At 42.1% G+C, this 26,925-nt stretch overlaps 1 protein-coding gene across 1 annotated transcript; it reads left to right on the top strand.

Moving 5' to 3' along the window:
• Window positions 1–1,564: 1,564 nt before the first annotated feature.
• Window positions 1,565–26,805, top strand: DNAJC21 (DnaJ heat shock protein family (Hsp40) member C21). Its single transcript, XM_045862502.3, has 12 exons — window positions 1,565–1,857; window positions 9,087–9,180; window positions 11,665–11,788; window positions 12,088–12,210; window positions 12,838–13,142; window positions 13,970–14,121; window positions 16,093–16,180; window positions 18,818–18,976; window positions 19,396–19,438; window positions 22,047–22,219; window positions 23,368–23,443; window positions 23,947–26,805. The coding sequence occupies exons 1-12, from the start codon at window positions 1,761–1,763 to the stop codon at window positions 24,109–24,111; spliced, it is 1,599 nt and encodes a 532-aa protein (XP_045718458.1). The 5' UTR covers window positions 1,565–1,760; the 3' UTR covers window positions 24,112–26,805.
• The last annotated feature ends 120 nt before the right edge of the window (window positions 26,806–26,925 follow it).

Below are 26,925 nucleotides of genomic sequence, written 5' to 3'. Positions count from 1 at the left end.
AATATAGAGTTTTAGTGGAATTTCTTTAACGGTTTTGATTATCAGTTTCTACATATTTTCCTGTCCCAAATTACTTCCCTTTCACGATCATTTATATGGGTACCTCATTTGAATGAGAATTCATCTTTCAAGTTCATGTTCATTTAGAAGTCAACTTGTTTAATAAAGATAATCCTTTGAAATTTATATCCAGTGTAATTGTCTTTATCTTTCTGTACAATGTTACAGGCAGAAACAGTTTTCTCTTCTCTCAGGAGGAAAAAGGCAAGTGACTCAGGTTGTAAGCAAAACCAGATGTAGCTGGAGGAAGAAAAAGTTCTATTCTTTGTTACTTTTTATCCCCTACTGCCAGTCCCATTCTCAAATGGGGAAGTTTCCATTTTCACCTGTATTCAAACATCTCAATCCCTCTCCATTGCCAAACCAACTAAGGTGGGATAGTATCTTCCTTCTTTGAAAAAGAGGCAGGTGTATGAATTTCAAGTATGGGTTGGTTGAACAGTAGTGTGTGGAGAAACTTGATGAGGTTTAGGGTTGGTTGGTTTTGATTGTGCAGCGGGCAGGATATTAGGGAAGCAAGGGACCACCTTGTACAATAGACTTAGCAATAGAGCCAACCCTTCTCTTTACACATGGTTCACAAAACCCACACCTAACAACTGACATATGTAAACATTCCACATTACAGTGAAATACACTGGTGTGTATATTAAACCAATATATTTTAATGACAATTAGGATACTATTTTGACACCTTATCAAATTGGAACAGTTGTAGGGATCTTCCATCCTGTAATAACAGTGTATCGGTTGGATCAACAAAAACTAGTTAAATACTATCCCTTAACTGCATTCTTAACAATCTAGGAAATGTAGGATTAGAAGCCAGAAAGTTAGGGTTAAAGAGTGATGGATGGATGGGTCAGCACAATTTTATCCGTATCGGTGGTAAAACATTTGGTATGTTATTTTAAAATGTGTTGATGCTCTCTCAAATTGTTCCAGTTTAAGGTATCATATTTACTGTTATTTCATTGCAAATTGGTCAGGATGAACAGTATTAGAGATCTCGATAAGTGGCAGCTGAAGAGATTGAAGAGTTAAATCCTGTATTCGGTTCACCTGAATCCTGCCATCGATCAGTCGGGGAAGCCTGAGCAAACCACTCGACCACTTCGAGCCCGAGTTGCCATCTGGAAAAACGGGACTCCACTGAGAAATCGTCTTCAGAAAACAAGATGCTTTCCGGAATCTTTTCCCATCAGACTCCTATCAGCCCTCAGGTGGGCTGCCCAGCCGGCGCTCCTTACACAGACCGCCTACTGTGCCCCTCACAATGACGCCCACCGTGGCCCCGCCTCCCACCTGTCGGGGCCCCGCCTTCATCCCGCCGCGGCCCCACCTCCCACCTGCCGTGGCCCTGCCTCCATCCCACCGCAGCCCCGCCTCCCGGCCGCCGAGGCCCCGCCTCCCTCTCGCGCAGCTTTTCCGGGAACCGAGCCCTCCCCCAGCCCATGCGAAGCCGCGGCCGCCGGCGCCGCCCCCTCCGCGCGCCCGCGTGCCGCAGCCCGCGCCGCCTGTCGCCGCCGCGCGCCTCTGCCACCCCGCGCCGCTGCCGCCGCCGCCGTGCTCGCTGGCTGGCCCGGTGCGGGCGCCCGGCTCCCGCTGCCGAAGAGGACCAGCAGCGCCGCCGCCACCCCTCCGGTCGGGGCCCCGGCCCCGCCCCGGGCCCCGGCCCCAGCCCCCTGCCCGGCCGGGCGATGAAGTGTCACTATGAAGCGCTGGGGGTGCGGCGCGACGCCAGCGAGGAGGAGCTCAAGAAGGCCTATCGGAAGCTGGCCCTGAAATGGCACCCGGGTAACTACTCCGCAACCGTCGCAGCCCTTGCAAAAGCCGGGCCCCCGCCACCCTTGGCCCCCCTCTTCCCGGAATAACTCCGGGACCCTGGCCAGTCTCGACCTGCCCGCCCTGTAACTCCCCTCGCCCTGGGAACCCCGCCCGGCTCCCCGACCAGGTGCCCTGCGCAGTGCTCTTCCCGCCGGGCGTCCTCCTCGCCCGTCGGCGGGCGCGTCCCTCACCCCAGGCTTCACTCGAGCCCGGGGCAGCCCGTCCCTCCCCAGACGTTCCCCTGCTCACCCACCCCGACGCTACCCGCAGTGGCACCTGATGGGGAGTACACATTCGAGCGACTTCACCCGCTCCTCCCACCCCTTCGCAGACACCACCGAGGGAGCAGGAGTCCTGAGCTCTCGAGTTTGGCCCTTGCTTGAGTCTCTGCCGCTCAACAGCCCTTAACTTCATCACGGAATCCCAGCTACCCAAGAGTAATTTATGGCCCCTTATTGAAATTAAGACAAGGAAGCTAGTAAACTGTCTTTTAAATAGCTGTGCTTCCCACGCCCTTCCCTTTCCCAGTAAGCTGTTGAAACACAGACCTCTGTACTCCACTTCGGATGTTTTGCAGATTGAAAGTTTTAATTGGGTGTCTTCCCCTAGGGAAGTTTGTATGTGTACTTAGAAGTATGCTTCCTTTGGATGTTTTAGTTGGTGGCACTTCAGCCCTGTGTGACTTTTGTGAAGTAATCTGATCTTTCAGACTGGGAAACTAAGGCTGTAGTTGAATATCAGCTTTTTGAGGCTTATAAGAGGTTTACATATTAGCATGTTTATAGAATCTCTGCTATGTACAAGTCACCATAGTAAGGTTCTGAAATGCTAAGACATCTCTGGGAAAACATGCTGTAAACCACGAAAAGTTAAATACAAGTGCAAACAAAATAGCACAACCTACATAATTGGTAGTTGGGTTAATAAAACAACTAATAAATGCCCCAGGAATTCAGGGGAGGGAGTTTTCACTATGTCCTGAGGGGCAGCGAGGCTTCCCCTTGGCAGAGGAGCCTAGATTTTTAGCTGGATCCTAACGAAATGGAATTTGGAAAAGTGAGCTTAAGAGTAGAGGGAAGAGCATCGTGGTGGACAAAAGGTGGTCCAGGTGACAGTTTGACTGATGGCAGTATTAATTGGAAATCTGAAAATACGGGTTGAGAGAAGAGCTGAAGGAAGGGCCTGGACCCAAAGTCAAAAGGTAATGTCTATAGTTGGTGGAACAAGAAATAAAGGTATGGGTTTGTTAAAGTGACGATTACCAACAGAGGAACTAAACAAATGTGATATATATCGGAAAGGAAGAAGTAAGTAAGCTAAACATTCATCACGGCAGGAAGCCAGTGGCTATATCCAAAATTAATAAATCCAAAAATAGTATAGAAACATATTCTTAGAGGAATGGGGGTTGTCATCAGAGATTGAGTTAGGAATTAGAAGGAAGTTAGGAATTCCTGACTCTTCCGGCTGGGAAAGTGTGAGGAAGAGGATTAATGCTTGTGACCAAATGCATATATAATTTTGATGATAATATGAAGATGTTTTTGAGTATAGTTTTAAGATTAGATTGTAAAGGGTCTTGAATGTTAGGCTAAGGACTGTGAAATTTGTATTTCCAATAAGGGAGGGTCGAAGATGTCTTGATGTGATACTGTGGGGGCGGCTGAGTGGATTGAAGAGGAACGGGGACAGAAGTCAGGTAGTGTCCACCATGGCAAGGAAGGGCCCACACCGGGCTGGGGGTCAGTGGGAGGGAAGGGCAAGGCCGGGTTGAAGAGATGCTATGAAGGAAAAATGATCAGATTTGGTGATTAATTGGAAATCAGTGCAAGGAAGGAAGGAAGGAAGAAGTATGTAAACGTTACTAAAACATCAGTTAACTATTTTGAAACCAAACTGGTTAGAAACAAAATGTGAATGTCTTCTCTGAATGTCATCATAAATCATAACATCCTAAATATCTTTTGGTTTGAAGATGCCTGTACATTTAAAGGATACATACTCTACAGGCAACACATGATTTTGATATATTTTGCTGTGCTGGCTTGTTAAGTCCAGCAGTCAGCAAATGTTTAATTCATTCTATGTGCAAGGTCCTGTGTTAAATGTTTCTGAGGTTAACATAGGGGCTTTGCTTCAAAGAATAATTTGAACTTCAAAAAGAAAGGCTGCTCATTTTTCATTGTTAAAGGTATTTCTTTGTTTTTTGTTTTTTTTTAATTAGCAACTGAAAATAATTTTCAGTAGGGTCAACATTACTTCCTAGTGAGATCACTCCTTGTGAAAGGAAGGCTTTTATTTGATGACTGCCGTGAGCACTTTACTGTGTGAATGAGACAGGAATGGTCCCTGCTCTGCGGCCATGTAGAGTCATCAGGGAGTCCCAGGAAAACAGGTAGTTTCAGTCTGGTGAGGGATAAGGGTGGTATGAAGGCAAGTACAAGATGCTTATGAGCACACGTGCCTGACCTGGACTGGGTTTCTGTGTGGGTGGGATAGATGTGCATCCCTGAAGAAGTGACCTCTAAGGCAAGACCGAAAGCCAGAAAGAAGGGAGTACAGGTGGAGGGAGGCCAGACAAAGCATGACAGTGCAGGAAGGGCAAAGAGGGGAGCATGACCAGGTAAGCATAAGTCAGGTCTGGGAAGTTGGGGTAAACTGGATGAGGTAGATTGGATTTTAACCTAAGGGCAGTGGGAAGCAGGGGGAAAGATAGGTTTTTGTTTGTCAGGTATCTCTCTGGCCATGTGGGAGAGAGTGGATTGGAGTAGGCAAGACTGGAAGTAGGGAGACCAGGAGGTCAGAGTACATTCAAGTCACCATGATGACCACAGGACCTGGGAATGGAAACTTCTGAGTCAAGTGCCAGAATTCTCAGTGAATTAAGGGGGAGTGGTTGAGTGATGTGATGGGCTTTGGTGGCATTCACCTTATGCCCTAACTCAGCCCAAAGTCAGTGAGAAGGGGAAGAAGGTGGCGTTGGCCAATGGTATGAATCTGGAAGGAATGCTAGTGTGCCCTTGGGGGTGAGTAAAGGACCAGCAGGTAGGAGGACGCCAGCTCCAGCCCCAGACCTGCCATATGAGGGCTGTGGCTGAAGGAGCCCAAGAAGGAAGCCATGCAGGGAAGTGGTGTTCTCAGAGAGCCTGGCTTCAGTCAAGGCAGGATTTAAAAGGCTCAATCCATGGAATTTTCCAGAAGGCACTGCAAAAAAGTTTGGGAGGGAGTAGAAGAGTGTGTGAGTGGATTGAGAGAAAAGCATGAAGAATAGTGTGAGAATGCCTTTTAAATTTTGATGACTGGATTTGCAATACCTGTGGCCTTTGTGTGTGGCTAATAATAAATGTGGGCTTTTTGTTTCTTTATTATTGCTTTTTAACTTACTTCACTTTTTTTTTTTAAGATTTTTATTTATTTATTTATTTGACAGAGAGAGGGACAGTGAGAGAGGGAACACAAGCAGGGGGAGTGGGAGAGGGAGAAGCAGGCTTCCTGCCGAGCAAGGAGCCCGATGTGGGGCTCGATCCCAGGACCCTGGGATCATGACCTGAGCCGAAGGCAGACGCTTAACCGACTGAGCCACCCAGGCACCCCTTAACTTACTGCACTTATGTGTTTAGATCTCAGTTTAACATTATAGTCAACCAGTTCAGGTATATTTAAGTGAAATAAGCCATATGACAGACTGAAAAACTTATTTAAGAAAGACGCTTTAGTAAGAGGCTAGATCTTATTTTCAGCTGGTACATTGATGGGCTTTCTGCGTTTAAAAGCTTGAGCTTTCTCCAAACTTCTTTGGAGGAGGAAGGAAGGGTGTGGGAAGAAACAGGACAACGAAGTACAGTACTGATTAAAAGGTGAAGAAGAACCACCCACATACCTCCCCCAGTCACCTTTTTTGTTTTATGTGGGAAGATTTATTTGCTGGCGTTTTCTGCCATTCTGCCTTAATTGGGACTCTGCTTTTTTATTTATGACAAAGTTTATGAATGATTTGATGAAGATGTAGAAATCATGAGTATTTTTGAATCATGAAAGCTGTAGAAATCATGACTCTCACCTTGAAGGCATATCTGGACTGTGTTCAGCTGCATGTGACAGGAAGGTGGCGACAGTAACTAAACCAAATAGTTTTATTTTTCTCACCTAGCAAGAAATCCCGAGGGGACTCGTCTTGGTAGCTCCAGCTCTTGAGGAGACCATCAAAGACCTCCGTTGTCCTGATCCTAAGGCTTGAGCGCTCGCACCAAGTGTAAGCAAGTAAGGCTCAGAGCTCAAAGTTTCTTGCTCTCACGTTGAGGTGCAGAGACAGGCAGGCGAGCCGCTGTGTAGCAGTTCTCCTCCAGGAGGCCTGTGGACTCTGCTCGGCACCTTTCAGGTGGGCCCTCACTTACTGGCCAGCGTGGCCGTTGGGGGTCCCAGGGAGCAGAGCGGAGGAGGAAAGGATAGTGCAGGCACAGAGAGTGCGTGCTAGTTGCCTTGTAAGGAAGTTCTTGAAAGCAGGCATGGAACATTCTTACAGGTGTTACACATCAGAGCATAGTCACAGTCATGCGAAGCTTCAAAGGAGACAGAAATGGAGGCTTTATAATGGGACCAGGTGCGCACCACAAAGTCAGGTCTCGCTTGTTCCTGGAAGAAGAGAATAAACTAGCAGTCTCTGTCTCAATCCTCATAATCACCTGTAGGCTTTATACCCTGACTTTGGGCTGAGGTAAGGCCATAAGGTGAGTGCCACCAAAGCCCATCTCTTTCATATGGAAAATACAATTTTTCCTGGGCAGTTTCACTTGGTAGGTGTATGCTTCTCTCTCATTGGCTAAAACTGGGTCACCTGATCTCCCCAACCTCAAGAAAGTCTGGGGAGGTGAATTTTTTAGCTGGGTACATTACTAATGTGAACAAAATCAGGGTTTTGTTAGGAAGAAGAAGAGACTAGATGCTGGGTAGGCAGCTAGTAGTATCTTTCACAGAGTGGGGATCAAAATTTAAAATAATTCCAACAGGGCACTGAGTGTCCTGTATTACCTAAAACCTGATTGCAACAGGGCCACAACGAGATGGAATTTGGTAGTATTAGTTGGAAATAACAGAAAACCTAACCAATAAATAAAGGGTTTTTTTTCTTTCTCTCACCACAAGAAGGTTTGGAGGTAGGTGCCTGCTGGCATTGTTCCTTAATATCACTGAATCTCTTGGCTTTTTCTTCACAGTCTCAAGATGGCTGCTGAAGCGCCAAACATCATGTCCACATGCAAGACAAGAAGAAAGAGGAAGGAAAGAAAATACACTAATAGACTTCTGCTGACCTCCTTATTGATCAGAGCTGTGTCATATAGCCATTCCTAGCAGCAAGGGAGGCTGGAAAGCAAGTCCTTGAGCTTAGCCTCCACAGTAGAGGCTGCAGGAGAAAAGGGGAGAGGTGTTGGATGAACTAACCTTCAATGTCTGCCACAGAATGGATCCAGAGCTCTATCAGAGTTTTTAAAAAGTCCGTTATATAGTTACCACTTGGCTTGTCAGTATGAAACCTGCATGAAACTTTGTCAGCTGTAAATTCAGAATGATGTAACGTGATGCTGTTGTGGAAAGTTAACGTAATGAGCTCTAGTGATTAAAAGTAGAGTGTGAAGAAGAGGAAGTAATGAATGGCTCCTTGATTATTGGTGCCTGTTTCTGACTGCATTAGAAGTAGAGGATTATGGTGTGTCATGAGAAATGGGAATATTTAGTGCCGGGGAAAGGTGGACTTTGAGATAACCATTGGCTGTCTTCAGAGGGGCTGCACTGTGGACGGGGATTTAGACTGGCATTGTATCACTTGCCATTTACAGCTAGGCTGCGGGGATGGAAGAGTTTTTTTCTTTTGATTTAAAGTTACCATGATTCTAAAATGATATTGAAAGCTTTTTAGGTTAAAGCATCTTAGTAAAGAGAGCTATGGCAAATTGCTGCACTAGAGAAAGTATTGTCCGTGATAGTGGTCGAGCAGAAAATCGCCTGAAGGACTGGACACCCAGTGTGATGGTACCTAAAAAGAGGAGGCAGGATGCCTTCAACGGTCTTGTTCTAAGGCTGCAAGATTATTCCTAGGGAATGTGTTTCTGTCCTATTTTTCCTCTGGCCTCTTAGAGGGCAAGTATTGAGTTGTAGCTTATAAGATTTTGGTATGCTCCAGAGTAGATTGAAAACATTTTACTTTCTGAGTATATTAGGTATCTATTGCTACATAACAAATTACCAAAAACTTAGGGCTTAAACCTATAAACACAGCAAACATTCATTATATTGGACTCAGTTTCTGAGGATCAGAGTGTGGGAATGGCTTAGCTGGGTGGTTTGGGCTCAGGGTTCCTCATTGGGAAAATCCGCTTTTCAGTCTCTTCCACATGGTAGTGGCAGGCCTTATTTCCTTGCTGGCTGTGGGCCAGAGGCCTCTGTTCTCCACGTGGGCCACCCGAGTGTCTTCTTGCTGTGGCAGCTGGCTACTCCCAGAGTGATCCAAGAGAGCAAGAGCCCAACATGGAAACTGCAGCCTTTTATAAACTAATCTCAGAAGTAATTTAGCGTGCCATCATCATTTCTACTGCCTGCTGTTGGTCACACAGACCAACCCTGGTGACCTATGAAGGGGCTCCACAGGGTGTGAATGCCAGGAGGTGGGGATCCTTGGGGGCCATCTTGGAAGCTGCCTACCTCCCTGAGGCAGAGATGCTCTCTGATTCATAGTTAAGGAAGCACAGCTAAGAGAAGAATAATTAGTATATATTTTTAAAGCTTTATGAGATTTATTTTGGTCTACGTTGATAAAAAAGAAAAAACATAAAGACCATGCGAACAATAAACATAATTTAGCACTAAATAGTAACAGTCCTTCTGTTACTGATTTGATATGTATATTTTGCTTTTTCTAAAAATAAAATGTATACTACTCAGGGTTTTCCATTTGTGGATATCCAGATTGAGTGCTCAGTGATGCACCAAGGCTTAGGGGAAAGCATGCAATTTCTACTCAAGTAGTTACTTCTCACATACCCTGATTATCAACTCTCACCAGGATCTCTTTGCTTTTCCCTGATTGTTTTTCTTTGTTTTGTACACTCCTCATCTATTTATGGCATTTGTGATGGAAGAGGTCCCTTTTAGATTCTGTCCTCTACCTGTTTGATGACTGAATATCTATGACTTTATTTTAACAGATAAAAATCTGGATAATGCCGCAGAAGCAGCTGAACAATTTAAATTAATCCAAGCAGCATATGATGTGTTGAGTGACCCTCAGGAAAGAGCATGGTGAGCATCACACTGTCCCTCCTATCTTAGTGTATTTTGTTGGGAAGAATTATCAATAGAAGGTCTAAAAAATGTATATTTGTCAGATGTTTCGGTGTGTTCTGAGGTATCTGTCACCTATTCATTATAGAAAATGCAGTATTATAAACATCGGGGTGCACATATCCCTTCGGATCCCTACATCTGTATCTTTGGGGTAAATACCCTGATGTTTATAACAGCAATGTCCACAATAGCCAAACTATGGAAAGAGCCAAGGTGTCCATTGACAGATGAATGGATAAAGAAGATGTGGTGTATATATACAATGGAATATTACGCAGCCATCAAAAGGAATGAAATCTTGCCATTTGCAACGACATGGTTGGAACTGGAGGGTATTAGGCTGAGCGAAGTCAGTCAGTCAGAGAAAGACATGTATCATATGATCTCACTGATATGAGGAATTCTTAATCTCAGGAAGCAAGCTGAGGGTTGCTGGAATGGTGGGGGGTGGGAGGGATGGGGTGGCTGGGTGATGGACATTGGGGAGGGTATGTGTTATGGTAAGCGCTGTGAATTGTGTAAGACTGTTGAATCACAGACCTGTACCTCTGAAACAAATAATACATTATATGTTAAAAAAAAAAAAAAAAAGAAGAAGATAGCAGGAAGGGAAAAATGGGGGGGGAGTTGGAGGGGGAGACGAACCATGAGAGACTATGGACTCTGAGAAACAAACTGAGGGTTCTAGAGGGGAGAGGGGTGGAGGGATGGGTTAGCCTGGTGATGGGTATTAAAGAGGGCACTTACTGAATAGAGCACTGGGTGTTATATGCAAACAATGAATTATGGAACACTACATCAGAAACTAATGATGTAATGTATGGTGATTAACATAATAAAATAAAATAAAATAAAGAAAATGCAGTATTAGAGTCGGAAGGAACCTTAGAGGTGAATATTCCAATCATTTTATAGGTGGTGGAACAAAGCTTGGCAATATTGGATAGATTTAACTTCGATACTTGTGAAGTAACTTCTCATTAAATGGGATCTCTGGTGTATGACAAGTTTACTGGCGTTAGACAAGAATGTTGACTTGTCCTTAAAAACAGAGTGCTTCAGAGCAAGAATTGCGTATAAAGACCTACTTTATATGAAGAAATGGAGTTAAGCTTCTGTATCTAAGACAGATACTTTTACTTTTGATGACCTGACAATTTAATACCATTTTCAGACAAAAATTTCTTTTTTTTTTTTTAAAGATTTTATTTATTTTAGAGAGAGAGAGTGAGCATGGGGGGGAGGGGCAGAGGGAGAGGCAGACTCCCCGCTGAGCAAGGAGCCTGATGTGGGACTCGATCCCAGGACCCTGGGATCATGACCTGAGCTGAAGGCAGATGCTTAACCCACTGAGCCACCCAGGTGCCCCCAGACAAAAATTTCTATGTTTAAATTTAAATTTTCAGATTCTTGATGAACTTTTTCCCACAAAGGAATAGATTTTAAGCCCGGACATAACTGTGCAAGAGCCTGCTGTTATAAAGAGCAGGTGGGTGTTCAGTGTTGCTGCGCGAGTCTTGTGTGTGTTAAACAGCGTACCACACAGCTGGCTCTCGAGAGAGAAAGGCTGTAAAAAAAAAATTCTCTAACAGTTGTCTTTTAGGTGAAAAACCAGAGAATCCTACATTTTTCTCCTCCTGAAAAATTTGGAGATGTGGCCTTAGAAATGCTTTTGCTTTCCTTTAGGAAATTTAAATTCTTTCCTGACTTCCTTGGCTCTGTCCGCTTCTCCAGATCTCAGGAGGCCTTCCTGTGCTAAGGACTCTCTTGTCTTTTTGTCTGAAGCCCCTGCCATTAACTCTCCTGTGACCTGCAGGCCAGACTGCACAGTTACTAGGAGCACTGTCCTTCCGGTGCAGGAGACCCGGGTTGGAATTCTAGCTTTGCTGCGTATTGGGTTTGTGATTATGGACAAATTGTTTAGTATCACTGAGCTTCAGTTTCCTGTTATATCTTTGGGGGTAAGAACTAACGTTATAGAGTTATTATAAGGAGTAATTGTGTGTATGTGAAACTCACAGATTGTTTACATAAACCTAGGAAGAGTCTTGCTCTGGTCTATGTTGGTAAATCTGATCACAAATATATAATCAGTCTGTGGAGCAGATTATGTCCAGTGCTGACCTATTTAGTAATATTTCTTACCTGTAGAAATGCAGTTAACTTTCTGGGGGAGTCATGGAAATTCCCTGGCTTGTTAAATTGCATTGTTCATATGGGTGAGTACTATACAATGCCTCCATCGTATTGGAAGTTGCAGTCATAGTTTTAATCAGTTCTCTGAAGGATTTCATGTTGATATTTAAAAAAATTTTTTTTAGTATGGATTGGACACATTAAAATGTATAATAATTTGGCTGTTTCAGAGTAAAGCGTCCTTCTGAAATCTTACTTATTCAGTGGTCACTGAGGGGATACTAATTTGTCTTGTTTGTTTAGGTATGATAATCATAGAGAGGCTCTGCTTAAAGGTGGGCTTGATGGGGAATATCAAGACGACAGCTTAGATTTGCTTCACTATTTCACTGTGACCTGTTACTCTGGTTATGGAGATGATGAAAAGGTAAATGAACTTACTCTTAATTTCTGACCAAGCACGAGACTTTCAAACAAAGAAAATTCTCAAAATTATTTTATAATAGGTGAAACAGTGTTCATTTTGAAAAGTGAAAAAATATTGCCTTCATATTTAAACTGTCGGCATATGAAAACCTCCAGTTGAAACCTAAATGCTCTTGCAGTGACAGAGCTTGAGCCCTTAATTCTTTAATGTTAAAGTTTTTCATGTTACATTTTAAAATCATAATCGGTGATTAGACTATACAAGTATTAAGAATTTGTGCTCCTGCTACTGTTTTTTAGGGCTTTTATACAGTTTATCGTAACGTTTTTGAAATGATTGCGAAGGAAGAACTAGAATCTGTGTTAGAAGAGGAGATGGAAGATTTCCCCACTTTTGGAGACTCCCAGAGTGACTATGATACGGTAAAAGAAAATTGCTTTGCCATTTTATAATTAGCATTTACCAGTGTGTTTTCTCCCCACTTCTTCTTCTTCTTCTTCTTCTTTTTTTTTTTTAAGATTTTATTTATTTATTTGAGATAGAGAATGAAGGAGAGAGCATGAGCAGGGGGGACAGAGGGAGAGGGAGAAGCAGGCTCCAGACTGAGCAAGGAGCCCGATGTGGGGCTCGATCCCAGGACCCTGGGATCATGACCTGTGCCAAAGGCAATCGCTTAACCAATTGAGCCACCCAGGCACCCCGTCCCCATTTCTTTAGTTAAGCATGGATCCTAGGTCTTGGTCCTATACTGTGACTAAGTCTCTTCCTCTCTGTCCCTTCCTGGAGGGACTTTCAGTGCCCTCAGAGCATCCTTCTTTACTTTTTCCTGTTTTTTTAAGCAGGGTCCCATCCCATTCATCACCTCATTCAGTTTGTTCTGGAGAGTGATTTATTCTGTAAAGCCGTAAGAGGACTGTCTTCTCCATTGACTAGTAGTGATGTTATGTATATGAAAAAAGAGAAGATGTTTTGCATCACTGATATTTGCTGCCTTGCTGAGGAAAAAAATCTTACACCTCAGCATTTTACTTGTTTTTTTTTGTCTCTAGGTAGTCCATCCTTTCTATGCCTATTGGCAGAGTTTCTGCACTCAGAAGAACTTTGCTTGGAAGGAAGAATATGATACACGACAAGCTTCAAACCGCTGGGAGAAACGAGCCATGGAAAAAGAAAACAAAAAGATTCGCGACAAAGCAAGGAAGGAGAAGAACGAGCTTGTGCGCCAGCTGGTCGCATTCATCCGTAAGAGAGACAGAAGAGTGCAGGCACATCGGAAGCTCGTGGAGGAACAGAACGCCGAGAAAGCCAGGAAGGCGGAGGAGATGAGGCGGCAGCAGAAGCTGAAGCAGGCCAAGTACGGGATGCACTGGGATGCCCCTTGCCCCATAGAGATGTGGGGCTAGGCCTGATGGGGCGCTTTCACAGGGGTAGGAGGGCCACATCCACATCCTGGCTGCATCAGCCACCCTTGCATTGCATGTTTGCCTTCAGAGGTCCTTTATACTTGAGATCCTTTCCAGACTCTTGTGAGATGTAATAGTAATGACTGTCCATTGATCTCTTCTTCTGGACCAGGCCCTGTTCTATGCACTTTTGTCCTAGCAGTTCTGCAAAGTAAGTTCTGGCTTTTCTCCTTGTCCTTTTGAGGAGGCGAGGCAGACGGGTCCGAGATCCCATGGCTGGGAAGTCACAGAGGCGGGCCTCGGACCCAAGATGCCGGCGCAGTGCCCCTGTTCTGCCCCACCTCGCAGTCCTGCCTCTTTGATGGCACGCTCCAGACCTTTAGTTCGTTTTCGTGCCTTTAATGCTCTGTTACTTGCAGTTAGTGTAAAAGCATTGTGTCCAGAGCATTGTAGCATTCTCTTAAAGATTATTCACCTCTTACAAATTCTACCCCCCCACCCTTCATTTTTGGAAAATGAGCACTTTACTCGCCACTTAGGATTTAAAAACACCTCAAGACTTTTAATAACTTGCTAAGAGTTATAGGTTTCAAAACCCATTATCTAATAGAGTAGTTAAAATCAACCACATAACAGATAAGCAATTGCCCCCACTTGAACTCAACACTGACGGTGGAGGAAGAAGCTCTATAGGGCATGGGTTGGAAGCCTATGGGGTAAGTAGAACCAGCGTGGAGACCTGATTCTCAGCGTAAGTGGGGCTGTGCTGTGTGTCTAGACTGGCCGAGCAGTACAAGGAACAGAGCTGGATGACCGTGGCCGACCTGGAGAAGGAGCTCAAGGAGATGGAGGCGCGCTATGAGAAGGAGTTTGGAGATGGATCAGATGAAGATGACACAGAGGAATCTGAGCTCAAAGATGGGCACGATGGTAACTTCATTCCTTAGGAAACTCGAGAAAGTGAATGTTTCTGTGCGCAGGCGTTGTGCACCCAGGGTGCTCACAGGGGGCAGTCGGAAGCGGGGGCTTGGCCGCATCCTGGGAACGCCAGAGTCCACTCCACTGCTGCTGGGACCTGTGTTGCCGGGGTGTTCATGTCCATTTGCTTTCTAAGCAGAGCTGGAAATCTGGATTTTTAGGGTACCTCTTCCAGTTCTTAAACGTGGCAGACAATTAAAATGAAAAACAATATTGTATAGGCCAAGCAAAGGTAGCCCACTGACGTTGTCTAATCCCGAGACTACTACAGATAAATAAGAGTTTATCTGATTAATAAACTCTTTCCTGACCATGCTTTAAACAGTTTATGCTTCTGGCTGCATAAATAAATTTGGCAAATAGGCATATTGACAGGTGTGACTGTTGGTTACTTAAAAACCTGCAATGAAGCTCCGTAGGTCAAGTTTTAATAGCAGCTCTTTCCAGAAAAAATTGTACAGGAGTCTACGTAGTGTATATAAATTCTTCCTCTCATTTCTGACTTTGTTGAGGGGCTCCTCCTGGTGTGCTGAAAACTGTCCTTTTGGTGCCTCTCTCGTGAGAGCATGTGACTACCTGAACAGGAGAGGAGTAGGCATTGTGGAGAATAACCTGACCTTTTGAGTTGTCTCTAGCTATTCCATGAGGAGTAATGTGGAAGGATCTAGCACAGTTTCACCTTATCTATAAATGTGTTTTAGACTAGTAGCCAAATGACAAAATGATGGACTTTTATTTACTCAAAATGATTATGAAATTTTCTATTAATGACTTAGAAGTAGTTTTTGAGCAAGTCTTTTGAAAATTATAATGCATTCTATAAACGTGAGGTGGCATAATTAGAGTTTTATGTAAAATTTATGAAGTCCTTTCACATGCAAGAGCTTTTACACAATACCCCTTACATGTATGTTTTGCTCATAGAATGATTTCCCTTTTACTGAAGAGGAAGATAAGATTCTGAGAAGCTTTGGCATATAGGCCTGCCATATGTTCATTTTTAGATCCAGATTTTGACTTCAAATCCAACATTCTTTATTAACTATTTGATTAATCGTTTATATAATGAAAGGGTACAGGTAATTGCACAATAACACCATTTATTAAACATTAATACTAGATAGAATGAGTTTTGATCATTTATGATTTCAATGAGAATGTCTTTCAAAGTCCTGTTAATATCACTTACTTATAAAGAACCAAAATGTAGACTATAGAAGAGATACCTTGGGATCTTTATTGATCTCATTGTATGATCCCATTTATTGATCTGATCTCAATAGCAGTCAATTTACTTGTTTATTTCTTATAAAGATAGATGGGATTTTGCAAAGACTTTTAGTTCAGGCTTTGAGTTGCTTAGATTTTGTGGACTTTATTGATAGTAATTATTTCATTGTAATAAAGCCCAAGCTTATAAAAAAACAAGGGTATAAAGACATGTTAAAGTTTACATATAATATGCTCTTTAATGACCAGCCTGTCAAATAGTGATGGAGTGTTATAAACTAAAGCATTTAAGAGTAGATTACAGTTACAAATGTGTTTGCATCGAATCTTGCTCAAGGGGGAAACTGAAAAACCTTTGTTGAAAGAACTGCTTTGTGGTAGAACTATCAAAGTGGCATTTGATTTTCTGAACTTAGCTCACACTGAGAACTTTGAGAAGACTTAGAGTCTTCTCAGTAGACTTAAGAGAAGAACTGGAAAGATAATGTGGTTGATTTGGAAGCCTCCCCTTATAATTCAGGACTGCTTTTAAAAAGCTCAAATCCTGGTAACGTTATTTGTTTTTTGTAAGGAAATACAATTTCTAACTTGTGTGTGATATTAGATTGTTACTGAAGACATGTAATTTGTTAACATGTTTTAGATTTGTGTTCTATTCAAACAGGATTCTTACTGTCGGCTTCCTTCTCTCAGGTAAAGACAGTGATGAGGCTGAGGATGCTGAGCTGTACGATGACCTTTACTGCCCAGCGTGTGACAAATCTTTCAAGACGGAAAAGGCGTAAGTTTAAGATCTTTGGACTCCCCTTTTCTTCCAAGGTGAACTAGAACACTGAAAGCCCTAAAAAGAAAGTGCTCATAGCAGTGGGTCACCAGCCCTCCTCCATGTTCTCTTGGGGGATTTCTGGCCAGCAGAGGAGGTAGGATTTGTACTGGTGGTGAATAAGCATGTTGTGCTGATTCTCATTCATGCTGCTTTTTAAAACCTGGATGCACCTCCATGTTGCTGCTTGTTGCGACAAAGAAGGCAGGTCACAGACGAGGAGGCTGGACCAAAGCTAGTCTCTGTTGTTGGTGGCAGACCCCCTTCCAGCCATCACACTCCCGTGTGCTGCCAACCTGGAACTTTAAACGTGTCCTGCCTAAATTTTACTTGCTGAAGTGGAGGGACTTCGCCTTTTGGAAATGAGGAAGAAGAGAGAAGTATTTAAAGGGATACTATTATAAAGAGAGGAGAAAGAATAGGGCAGAAAACAAAAGTAGAGTCAGCAAGGGACAAAGAAACAAAACACACTCAGGGAAGGAGAAAGGAGACCGAAGGATGCCAGTGGGGGTGTGGGAGTCGTAAAAGGTGTTGGTGTGGAACCCCGAGGGGAAAAAACTGTAGAGTGGTAAGAGACGTGGCAAGGGCAGAAGAGTCAGAAACGGGAAAACAAAAGCAACAGTGAAGGAGATCTAAAAAATTACTTTATTTGGAAACAATGCCAGACTTAGAAGTTGCAAGGACAGAATACAGAGCGCCCGATTCACCTGACATTTTGCCCCATTTGGTGCACCCCTTCTCTCTCTCTCCCCCCACCTCCGCTGCTCCACACACCGTTTTTCCCTGAAAAATTTGAGAGTAGGTTATGTGCATAATGCTTGTCTACCTCTAAATACTTCAGTATGTATTCCTAAAGAATAAGGCTGTTCTGGTAGATGATCACAGGACCACTGTCAGCTTCAGGAAATTTGTTAACACTGGTATGTTCCTTTCATCTCCTTTACCACCCGAATCCCCCTTCTGTCAGCACATCCTCTGTTCACGTCCTGTACGGAGTCTCTTCTACTCCAATCGGGATCCGGTCTAGGTTCATGGATTGCGTTCATTTATTTAGTCTTATTTAATCTGGATCAGTTCCCTTGTCTGTGCCATTGTTAACTCCAGAATACGGGCCCTTTAAAACCTTTTTTTTTACTGGAGTATTTATCGTCTTGAGTGTCCGTCTCCTCATGATTAGATTCTGTGTCTCCAGCTGGAATACTGCGTCAACATGTGCTGCTCTCGGGTCTTCATTTCTAGAAGCATACAATGTCTGCATCTGTCTGCCCTTCTTTGGTGGTGATAGTTTTGATCAGCCAGCCAGGACGCTGTCTGATTTTTTCACTGTAGAGTTAGCATTCTTTTCCCCTTGCGACAGATTTTACCTTATAGCCTGTTTAATCTGTGGGGAGACACTTTAAAGTTAGGCAAGTATCTTGCTCCTCAGAATGTCCTAGATTTGGCATTCATTGATGATTTCAGCTTATGGCACTTGGCACCATAATGGTTCCAAAAGGGGGCTTTTCTAGTACCAGTGCTCCTTCTCCATTATTAGTCCTCAGTAGGCCTTCTGCTCTCAGTAAGAGCCCTACCTTTCCTCCATCTAGCTATCTATTATGAGTATGAATTTGTGAAGTTTTTCAGTGTTTTCGAATTTATTCCTGTATTTTTCATGCTCAAACTTTTCCAGATACGATTAGTGAGAGTTCCTCCAAGGTGGCTCCTGTGTCCTTTTGACATGTCCCAGTCATTTTTTTGAGCACTTACTTTCTGGCACAAGATGTTCCAATTTTTCTAAGAAACCATGGTATGAAGGAGAATTTTAGTGGAAAGGAAGAGTAGCAACTGAGACTAGAAAACCCAAGTCTGAACAGATGAGATAAAGTGGATAGTATGGACGTAAGTTTCCTACTTTCTTGTTCGTCTAATAACTCTGGTACTTAAGTGTTGTCAACCCTATTTTGTGGAGTGTTACTTCATGGCCCACAGATGCACTGAAAGAGACAGGGCTCAGAAAGTTTTAGGCAGACGGGTGTAGATGTGTCTGAACTCACATTTAGGAAGGTGGGAGTGAGAAGAGAGAGCCCTCTTGAGAAGGTGAAAGACGGTTATTGAAAAAAGCAAAAGGGGGTAAACTACTCTGGTACCTGAGGCCCTCACATCGTAACCCCCAAGCAGTCTTCTCTTCAAGTTGGAATGTTGTCTTGTAATTTCTCAGCATCTTCCAAAGCCCACAGTGCAACCTGGAACGTGCACACGCTTGGCTAATACTCAGTGATTAAGAGGAAACAGTGGAGAAGTCTTGAATTTTAAGAATTGGAAAATAAAAATAATAAAGATTTTGACCAAAAAAAAATTGGAAGAAAATATGTAGATGAAAGGACAGAGGGAAAGGAGAATGCTGGGATACAGGGAAGAAGAGCACCACTGTGGACTGGCCGTGTCCTCCTGCCTGAGAGGTCTGACAGGGTGGTTCTGCTTCTCTTTGTAGGATCCCCAACATTTTGCTTCCGGTACTGGGGAAAAATGAATTTTAACGTGGTTGCATTTATTCAGCCACATATTTGGGCACATACAAATCCTGTTGTGGTTACTAATGTCAGATTGTTCTTTCAGCATGAGGAATCATGAAAAATCAAAGAAGCATCGGGAAATGGTTGCCTTGTTAAAACAACAGTTGGAGGAGGAGGAAGAAAATTTTTCAGGACCTCCAACTGATGAAAATTCATTGAATGCCAATTCTGAGGAAGAAATAGAAGATGCACCAAAACAAAAGTACTTCTAAAAATGCTTCTAGACATACCACATTAGAGATGAGATTGCATTTAAATGCTATTTTATCTAAGAAGTTATTCTGTTATGCTAATATTTTTCCACATTTTTTTCTGCATAAGGGAACTTACAGTATTGAAACGGGTAAAGCATGATGTCAAATAGAATTTTTACAGAATATATTATGACTATTAAAAGCACTTTTGTACCTAGGTAATTGATATGCTAATTACCATCAATGGAACCACCGTTCTAATTTTCTAATGATAATGTGAATATTTTCTTTTTAATATCTTATGATATTAAATACTTTGAAAATTTCACTTCTCTCTGTATCAGTAGTGTTTTAGTACTCTTTTTCTTCACTTAGTAAGTAGTCACAGAGTTAAATATTTGACATTTTGATTTATATTTATTCTTAGGCTTTCCAAAAAGCAGAAGAAAAAGAAACAGAAACCAGCACAGGTATGTTGAAAAAGTTTGATTAACATTAAATATCATACATAAAGTTGGACTGCTTTTGTTTACTCAGTATAGTTTGTATTAAGGAAAGGGATTTTTCACTCTATAATTTTATGTTGATTATAAAACAGATTGAAGGGAGTTGAAAACAATTTTCTTTTTTCATCATTTTACCGCCATTAATATGTATGTAGCTAATTTACTTAATTACTGTCGTCGATGTGTCTTAAAATTTTGCAAATGAAATTAATTCCCAGATACTAATTAGCTGAGTGATCATATTAAAAAAATATCTGGACACATGTGATGACTGGGTCTTTAAATCAAGATAACAGTTAAAATCAGAAATATGTGAAAATCTGAGGGTTGATTATTGTATATCTAGGTTTCTTTTGCCAACAACAAATGAAATTTTGCAAAAGAAACGTTTGGTTAGAAATGTGTAATGATTATGAGTCTTGAAAAAATGTTTCTTAGTATTACTCAGAAATGTAAGTAGCTAAAATTTCACACCTGGCGTCTAAATCCAATCTCAAGAATATTTTTAAATAAAAAGTTATTATGTTATATATGTGTAACAATCCTGTAGACGTATAAACACCCAACGAGCTTGTCCATTTTACTAAGGATATTTGGTGGTTCTTAAGGGAATGGAATTGATTTCTGTGCTATTTAATATAATCTCATTATATTAGCTTATATTAAGTATTAAATATTACAGTTCTTTTTGAAAACTGAAAATATTTTTAAGAAAATTTAGTTAACACAATAAGTTTTTGTAAAACTTTAGATTTGGCTATTTAAATGGTTATATATTTGAAAGTAGTTTTTATCTGTCTCATATTCCAAAAATGATACATGATACATGAACTTATCACTGTTAAAATTTGTGACTTGGAACTTGTGTTTCAATTATAAAACCACATAGCAAGTTCTGTGTTCCTTTTTAAAATGACTCATACCGTCTTCTACCCAGAGACTCTATAGTCATTAGCTTAGAACATTTCCTCTCTCCAGAACCACTAGAATAAACACAAGATAAGAGAGATTTATACCTAACCCAAGCCTATCTTGTCTCAAGTCAGGAAGGGTAGGTCCTATAGATTGCAGTAATAAACACATGTATTTGTGTTTCCTTACCAATGAAAATGCTTCGTTTACTACCCCATTTTTTTCCCCTCCAAAGCTGTATTCCTTTATAGTAATACCTTTTGTTGATGATTTCTGATTCTATCAGGAAGAAAGTTCCAGTTCAGACCTAGTTGTATGTAGCACTTTTCCCAATGTTTTCTCAGTTCTTTTTGAAGGGAAGGTAGCGTGGAGACGTGAACTAGTAGATTGAAGAGCAGCAAATACAGAGAATCAGGAAACTTCAGACTGGGAGAGTTTTCTGTATGGTCAGAAAAAAAATTTGCATAACCCAACAGGATGGTAAAAGAAAACCCAGAAAACTGAAATTGAATGTAAACAGAGGACCCTGGCTGACAGAAAGGAGGAATTTAAGTCATCTTTGAGCACAGTACTCTGAACACCCTCCATGGGACACATTCCAAAGACAAAATTACCTGCAAAAAAATAAATCTTGAATTTAATAGATATTTTGGTGCTAATATTTTTGCTAGAAATGTGTAACCTGAATCTAATCCTAAGAAGACAATCAGACAAAGCCAGACTGTGGAATAGAATAGCCAGCAGATTGTCAATATCATGAAAGACAAAAAGTAGGGCTGTGGTTCTGGAACAAAGGAGATTCAAGTGGCATAACCACTACACGCAGCATATGGTCCTTGATTGTCGCTCACAAGGAGAGGATGTTACTGGGTTGTGAATATGGATTATGGAGCAGATCACATCAGCATTAAATTCTTGAGTATGAAGAGAGTATTGTGGGGATGTAGGAGTGTGTTTTTGTTCTTAGGAGACACATGGGAAGTGTCATGATATCCATCTGTAACTTACTTTCATCATTCTGGGTATGGGGGTGGGGTGTGTGTGTGCTGAGAGGAGGGAGGAAGGGAAGGGAAAGCAAATGTGGCAAGATGTTGCCCCAACCCAAACCAACAACAACAAACACTCTTCACGGAGTGAAGGTATGTTTGCCAAGCTTTGTCTTTTCTATAATGCTTATTTGCTGGGTTTTTTTTTTTTTTTCTAACTACAAAAGTAATAGGTGCTCATTGCAGATCATTTGGGAAATATAGAGAACTATAAATATCACTCCTAATTCTGCCAATAGATACTACTTAGAATTAAATTGTAATCAGACATTATGTATAATTTTCTTTTATATTTTAGCTAATATGTTGTAAGTACTCTTCCACAAAATTGAATCAGTGTCTTTGCAAACATGATTTTTAAGAACTTCATAATTCCCTCCATAATTCAACCATTCACTTATTGAACATATGTATTGTTTCCAGTTTTTTCCTAATATTTCTGTAATGAGCATTCATGTTTTTAAATTATTACCTGCTTTTTCTTTTTACTTCCTGAAGATCTACTCCTCCAGAGCGTACAGGACATTGTAATTGTTTAGTATAATTATTTGGTATCATAAGCTGGGATTATTACTGTTATTTATTTTGTAATGCATACATGTTTTATTACCTAGAATTATGATGATAATTTCAATGAAAATGGAACTGGAGAAGAAGTAAAGGTTGAATCAGAAGATACCAACTTAAATCAAGACCGTGCCAAAGAATTGGATGGGAGTCCCCAAGAAAGTATCCGTGTCACTAAGACTGTCGAACTCTGTGATGATCCAAAAAGTGAAGCTAAGAAGTAAGTCAAGTTGATGGTGTTTTCTAATTAATGTTGGTAGGGAAAATATTTTTTCATATCTCAAATAACACCTTTCCCACGATTGATGAAGCAGATCAGGTGTATCAGTGACTTGTACATTTATCCAGACAGACATCCCACTGTATACAGACGAAGTGTGTTGGGAAGAGGATGCTAGGGGAATGTGGTCACAGACATTTCAGCAACATGGCCCGAATCAGAAAGGCACTTTGATCTAGTTTCTATCCTGCTGAGGTCCTTATTTCATCCTAGATCAGTAATCCTTGACACTCACATGAGAACAAGTCTCCTGATGAGGCTGCGCCCCACTTGTCTGGAGCATCCAGAACCCTGTGTCCATGCTCATGGCTGCCGTCTTGTGTTGGGCCCCCACAGTGCAGGTCACCAGGATCTGTACCCACAGCCTGGGGCCTTCCTGCTGGCAGGGGCCCCGGAATGTTCTTGCCTCACAGGGTCACAGTGGCTGGCCAGAGGAAGGTCTCTCTCGGGGGAGAGAGCATTCCTGGTCCTCTCCTTCCCGCCTTGTCTTACTTTCTTGTCTCCGGCCGCCTCTGTTCCTCCAGAGCTTACTTCTCGAGGAAAGGTCTGAACAGTAAGTAGCGTCAGGTCCCTGTCTAGGACCGTGAGGAAGAGTTCAAATGACAGAGTAAAGTGGGAGCCTGAGTTGCCAGCGCTTATGACCATTGGAGCAGCAGCGACGGGGCGGCGCAGTGCACGTGGGCGTTTAGGAGTTGGCGTCAATGGGGCAAAGACGGTGGTGGAGGCCTGGAGCTGGGCCTGGAGCTGGGCCTGGAGCTGGGCCTGGAGCTGGGCCTGGAGCTCTGGGAGAAGGAGGGCAGGGAACCGCACAGTCCTGTAACGTGTCGTAGCTTGTGTTTCAGCTCTTTAAGTAAATTCCTTAGTTTTGGTGTCAAATTTGACATCTACTGTGATTTAAAGTTGCTCTTGAAAGCTCTTCATTTAAGATGTGAAAACTAATTAGGTTGGCCATTAAAATTAATGAGTTAGCCTTTAAAGTGCATGTCACTCTTTTGAGTCTTCTTGGGAGCAAAATAACAGTTGAAAGGGATACATTATTATATATACATTATTATTGGATTGTAAGAATTCTATGATTGATTTTCCAGTGCTCCTAAACCCAAAGGAAAGAAAGCCAAAGATACGAAGAAATCTGTCCAAGTACCTGCTGAACCACAGACAGTGGTAGGTCAAAGTCATATTGACATATTTTCAGTGGACCTTGTTTCAGCACTATAATCTGAATTCTTAATTGGATTCTGAAGATGTTTTGGTGAGCCCTTCTGCACCCGCTGTACAGGTGGGGCTCCACCAACGGTGTTTCTTGACGAATGTCGAATTTGTATCTGTGCTCCTATTACCGTTGTTCTGTAAAAGTAAAAGGCACATTGGGAATAGCAGGCTAACAGAACAGTTACTGCTCAGTTTTCTGTTACCTTGAAATCTAAGGCCTCAGTCTAGTCCACACGGTGCATACTGTTGAATGTCTCAGGCCTCTTAAAGTTGATGGAGTCAGTTGATGGGACTTCTATGAACAGCTGCCTCTTTTGAGCCTGTCTTAATGGCCGTCATTTTGTTAAAAGGTCTTTGTTTTGAATTATTTGATTGTTGATCTCAACATGAAAACCTAAATCACTGCTCTCAGTTAATAACACTTGCTCTTATTTATGATTTTTTTCCCTCTTCAGAGTGATGTTCTTATCAGCTGTGCAACCTGCCATAGTGAATTTCCATCCCGGAATAAACTTTTTGACCATCTGAAGGCCACAGGTCATGCAAGAGCCCCTTCATCATGTTCTTTAAACAGTGTAACAAGTAGTCGAAGTAAGAAAGAGAAACGTAAAAACAGATAGAAATTCTGCCAACGCTTTTTTCTTTTTGATTGTCTCTAGATTTTGAAACCAAAAACTGAACTGAAGTCATCTAAAGAGTTAAAATTTCGGTGATCTGCAATTTATTGCATTGTGGAAGATTATTTTTTATCTTGTAAAAACATTTTTTTTTGTTTAATATATATTTTTTAAACATTTCATTAGTGATTGAATTCTACTTTGCCATCTGAATTGACTTGAATGTCTCAAAACAGGTACATATTGTAAAGTATACATTCTTGATTTCTCTTGGCTCACATGGACAGAAATGTACAGGGAGAATTAAATTATTTTAACACATACAAATGCTCCTTTCTGTTTTATTTTGTGGATTTCACGTAGTATTTTTATATGATTCAGTGCTTCTGTATTCTGTTTCATGATCTGTCAAAGACTCAGTTTGTTTTAAAATCATCATAGATTTTTTTTCTCACCTGATTCCATGACTCCAGTTCTGATTTTTAAATTATTTCGATTTAACCTATTGTTGATTACTGTATTTTTTCCCTCAAGGACAGTGGTAGGTAGAAACTAATTGAACATATATGGTTATGTTTCAAGACTAGCATCTCAGGGTATAACCATGGTGATTTAATTTGAGATTTTATAGGTAATTCTCAATAAGATATATCTTTTGGTGTTTTGCTCTGATTTAAATTGTGGAGGTGGAAGCAAATCAATGTATATGGCACTTCCTCCTTTGGCACGGTGCTGGCCATAAAGCGTGACGGATCCAGGAGGCGGGTGGCTCAGATTTAACAAAGCATATTCTGCCTTGGGATTTTTTTCTTCACTATTTTCAGAAGTTCTTAATTTTTTTTTCATCATTTATGGAAAACTTTTTTAATAAAAGTTTTTTCATAGGGCTGATATTTATGCCATCCATTCTGTAGCAGAGATGAATATTAACTCGAAAAACGGAGAATGGTCGAAAGTGAGTGTGGTCAAGTATATGGATCAGTGATGAGTCCATTTTTAGGATGAGGATGGATTATATAGGCAATTTTTACATTTGGTCTTGAGAGTAACTTTGAACTCAACAGCTTAACATATATACTCTGTGTTCAGTGAGGCTCTCTCCTTATATCCTTGAATCTTCAAGTGAAGGAATCTTCAGTTATGTATGAGCTCTAAAACTTGAGTCTCTGATGGCAAAGACTTTTCTGAAAGCCTCATGGATAGTGTTGAGCATGTGGATCATTCCGTGTGATGGACTTGAAAATATGCATTGTATTTTAATTTTTTCTTCGTTTAGAGATATAAGTAGATTTTTTTAAAGATTCTATTTGAGATACAGAATACAAGTGGGGGGAGGGGCAGAGGCAGAGGGAGAAGCAGACTCCCCGCTGAGCAGGGAGCCCGATGTGGGGCTCGATCCGAGGACATGGAGATCATGACCTGAGCCGAAGGTAGACGCTTAACCGACTGAGCCATCCAGGTGCCCCATAAGTAGATTTTCTTTATCTTCTTCTTTTCTGTTTCTCTCTAACCTCTATCTCTAATTCCTCCTAATTGTCATACCCACCCCCCCACCTGTCCCTTTCTTGTCCCTTCAGGGGAAATAGCAGCCAGGTCTTTGGGCTCTTCTCCCAGGCTTAGTCTGAAAACTTGCCACCCTCCTCTGATTAGAACTAGGTGAATTGGCTGTAATAAGACTAGGAATACTGATGAACAAGAGGGCATACTGATCGCATATTATTGTACAGTAAAATTATGAAGTCATCTTGAAAGGCAGAGAATGTATTGAAGGAAAATAGGCTGTCAGAAGATGAAATGAATGTCATTTATAAGTTTTAAAAAACACTGTTGTTATTTATGAAGAGAAAGCACAGCAACCTCACTGGGAAACATTGTTCAGAAAAGTAGTTGCCCCCTGTCCCCCCGGAAAGGGCGGGAGAGGAACGGAAGTGGGCTTTGCCAACAGAGCGGCCTCATCAGAGTCCACTTGTTTCTAAGATCCGAAGGAAAATGTTAGCATTTGTTCATTCTGGATGGTGGGTAGTGAGGGTTTGTTACTGGTTTTCATGAAATACTCAAACATCCAGAGAAATACGAGTTAATGTTTCCCTTCTTGCCAGCAAGATACACCGTCACACAAGGGAATTTGATCCCTGGCATGCTCTGTAAGCACGTGGTGGCAGAGGCCATTACCAGTGTCTCAGTCCCCTTTTTCCCTTAGCTCTGATCTAGAATGCGATTACCTTCCCAGCTGCCCTGGGAGCGAGGTGTCGTTTCTGGCCAGTGGCTTGAACGACTTTTGGGACATGTCCTTCAAGATGTGGGGTGTCCTTCCTCTGGCCAGCTTAAGCGAAGAGGTAGTGGCTGGAACTCTGGCCCAGCCTGGCACCACGAGTCCTCCCAGGGCCAAGCAACAGGAACACAGCAGCTTCTGTTCTTGCCGCCTCACAGGGACCCTGCAGCCCTGGACCAGCTACCGCTGCACCGCAGACAACTCAAACTCGCCCGTCCCGAAGCCTCTGTTGTTCTCTGCTTTGGGTCACAGGTGACGCAAGCCCTGACTGATTCAGCACGTGCACAGTTTCCTGAATGAGAGGTGTGACTTCAACAGTGCCAAGGGCGTGGCTCTGAACTCTGAGAGATCTTAGATGAAATTCCAGCACCAGCATTAACTGGACGAACTTGGGCAGGTCATTCAAACTTTTTAAGCCTTTTCTTCTTCCTTAATCTAAAATAGGGTGCTTGGGTGGCTCAGTCAGTTAAGCGTCTGCCTTCAGCTCAGGACATGATCCTGGGGTCCGGGGACTGAGGTCTGAGTTGGGCTCCCTGCTCAGCGGG

The sequence above is a fragment of the Mirounga angustirostris genome, unplaced genomic scaffold (genome assembly GCF_029215605.1).
Source record: "Mirounga angustirostris isolate CCGP_5_RB_7025 unplaced genomic scaffold, mMirAng1.0.hap1 SCAF_7, whole genome shotgun sequence".
Classification (NCBI taxonomy): Eukaryota; Metazoa; Chordata; class Mammalia; order Carnivora; family Phocidae; genus Mirounga; species Mirounga angustirostris.
The sequence above is the reverse complement of the archived record's forward strand: the minus strand, read 5'-3'. Positions and strand labels throughout refer to the sequence as shown.